The sequence below is a fragment of the Myotis davidii genome, unplaced genomic scaffold (genome assembly GCF_000327345.1).
Source record: "Myotis davidii unplaced genomic scaffold, ASM32734v1 scaffold1277, whole genome shotgun sequence".
NCBI classification, from domain to species: Eukaryota; Metazoa; Chordata; class Mammalia; order Chiroptera; family Vespertilionidae; genus Myotis; species Myotis davidii.
Genome location: NW_006290682.1, coordinates 2,679,206 through 2,680,201, shown reverse-complemented (window position 1 = coordinate 2,680,201; position 996 = coordinate 2,679,206). Strand labels below are relative to the sequence as shown.

The window sequence follows — 996 nt, the reverse complement described above, 5'->3', positions numbered from 1 at the left end:
GGGCAGGTTCTCTCCTGTCTCTAGCCCCCAAGAGTCTCTGCAGTTTTCCAGCTTTTGGGGTTCTGGAAGGGAGCCCCGCTTGCTGAGTGAGAAACCAGAGCCTGCATAGGATCCACTCACCAGAAAGCAAGGCGTGGGCTTGGAAAACCACGGCTCGCGAGCCACATGTGGCTCTTTGGCCCCTTCAGTGTGGCTCTTCCACAAAATACCGACTTCTGCGCATGGGCCACGAAGTTTCAATCGCACTGTACGTGCGCGCCCCCACGTGGTATTTTGTGGAAGAGCCACACTCAAGGGGCCAAAGAGCCGCATGTGGCTCGTGAGCCGCAGTTTGCCGACCACTGTTAGGTGAATCAACATCCGAGTTGTCCCTCAGTGCAGAAGAGCCCCCAGTCGGATAGGGCTCACGGCTCCCTGATGTAGGTGACAGAGGTCTGAGCACGGCAGCGTGTACGACTGTCTCCTTAGAACAGGCGCTCTTGGACTGAATCCTTAGAAACTTGAGTTTCCAGCCAGTTTGTCAGCTTCCACAACCCATGCCCTGTGGAGGGTCTGGGTTGAGCTGGGAACCCCCCTCCTCTCTCGCCTCGCAGGTGGCGTGACCAGGATGACGGTGTCATTGGTGGTCATCATGTTTGAATTAACGGGGGGTCTGGAGTACATTGTCCCCTTGATGGCGGCAGCTGTGACCAGCAAGTGGGTGGCCGACGCCTTTGGGAAGGAAGGCATCTATGAGGCCCACATCCACCTCAACGGGGAAGGTAAATGGAGAGAGTAGGAGGGGGAGAAGAGAGAAACATTGATGTGAAAGAGACACATAGATTGCTTACCTCCCCCCAAAAAAATGACATGCATGTCATAGGTTCGCCATCACTGATCTAGTGGGAGGGGACCGTGGATGCTGCTAAACATCCTACAGTGTGCAGGACAGCCCCAAGCAAAGACTTACCTAATGCCACATGTTCCTAGTGCTGAGATCAAGGAGCCCAGTTCAAG

The 996-nt window shown here is 55.1% G+C and overlaps 1 protein-coding gene across 1 annotated transcript in view; it reads left to right on the top strand.

Moving 5' to 3' along the window:
- CLCN4 (chloride voltage-gated channel 4) overlaps nt 1-996 on the top strand; it is a 38,428-nt gene that overhangs the window by 36,801 nt on the left and 631 nt on the right. Inside the window, exon 10 of the mRNA XM_015563965.1 lies at nt 594-761. Within this exon, the coding sequence (XP_015419451.1) occupies nt 594-761 (168 nt within the window). The remainder of the gene's footprint in view (nt 1-593; nt 762-996) is intronic.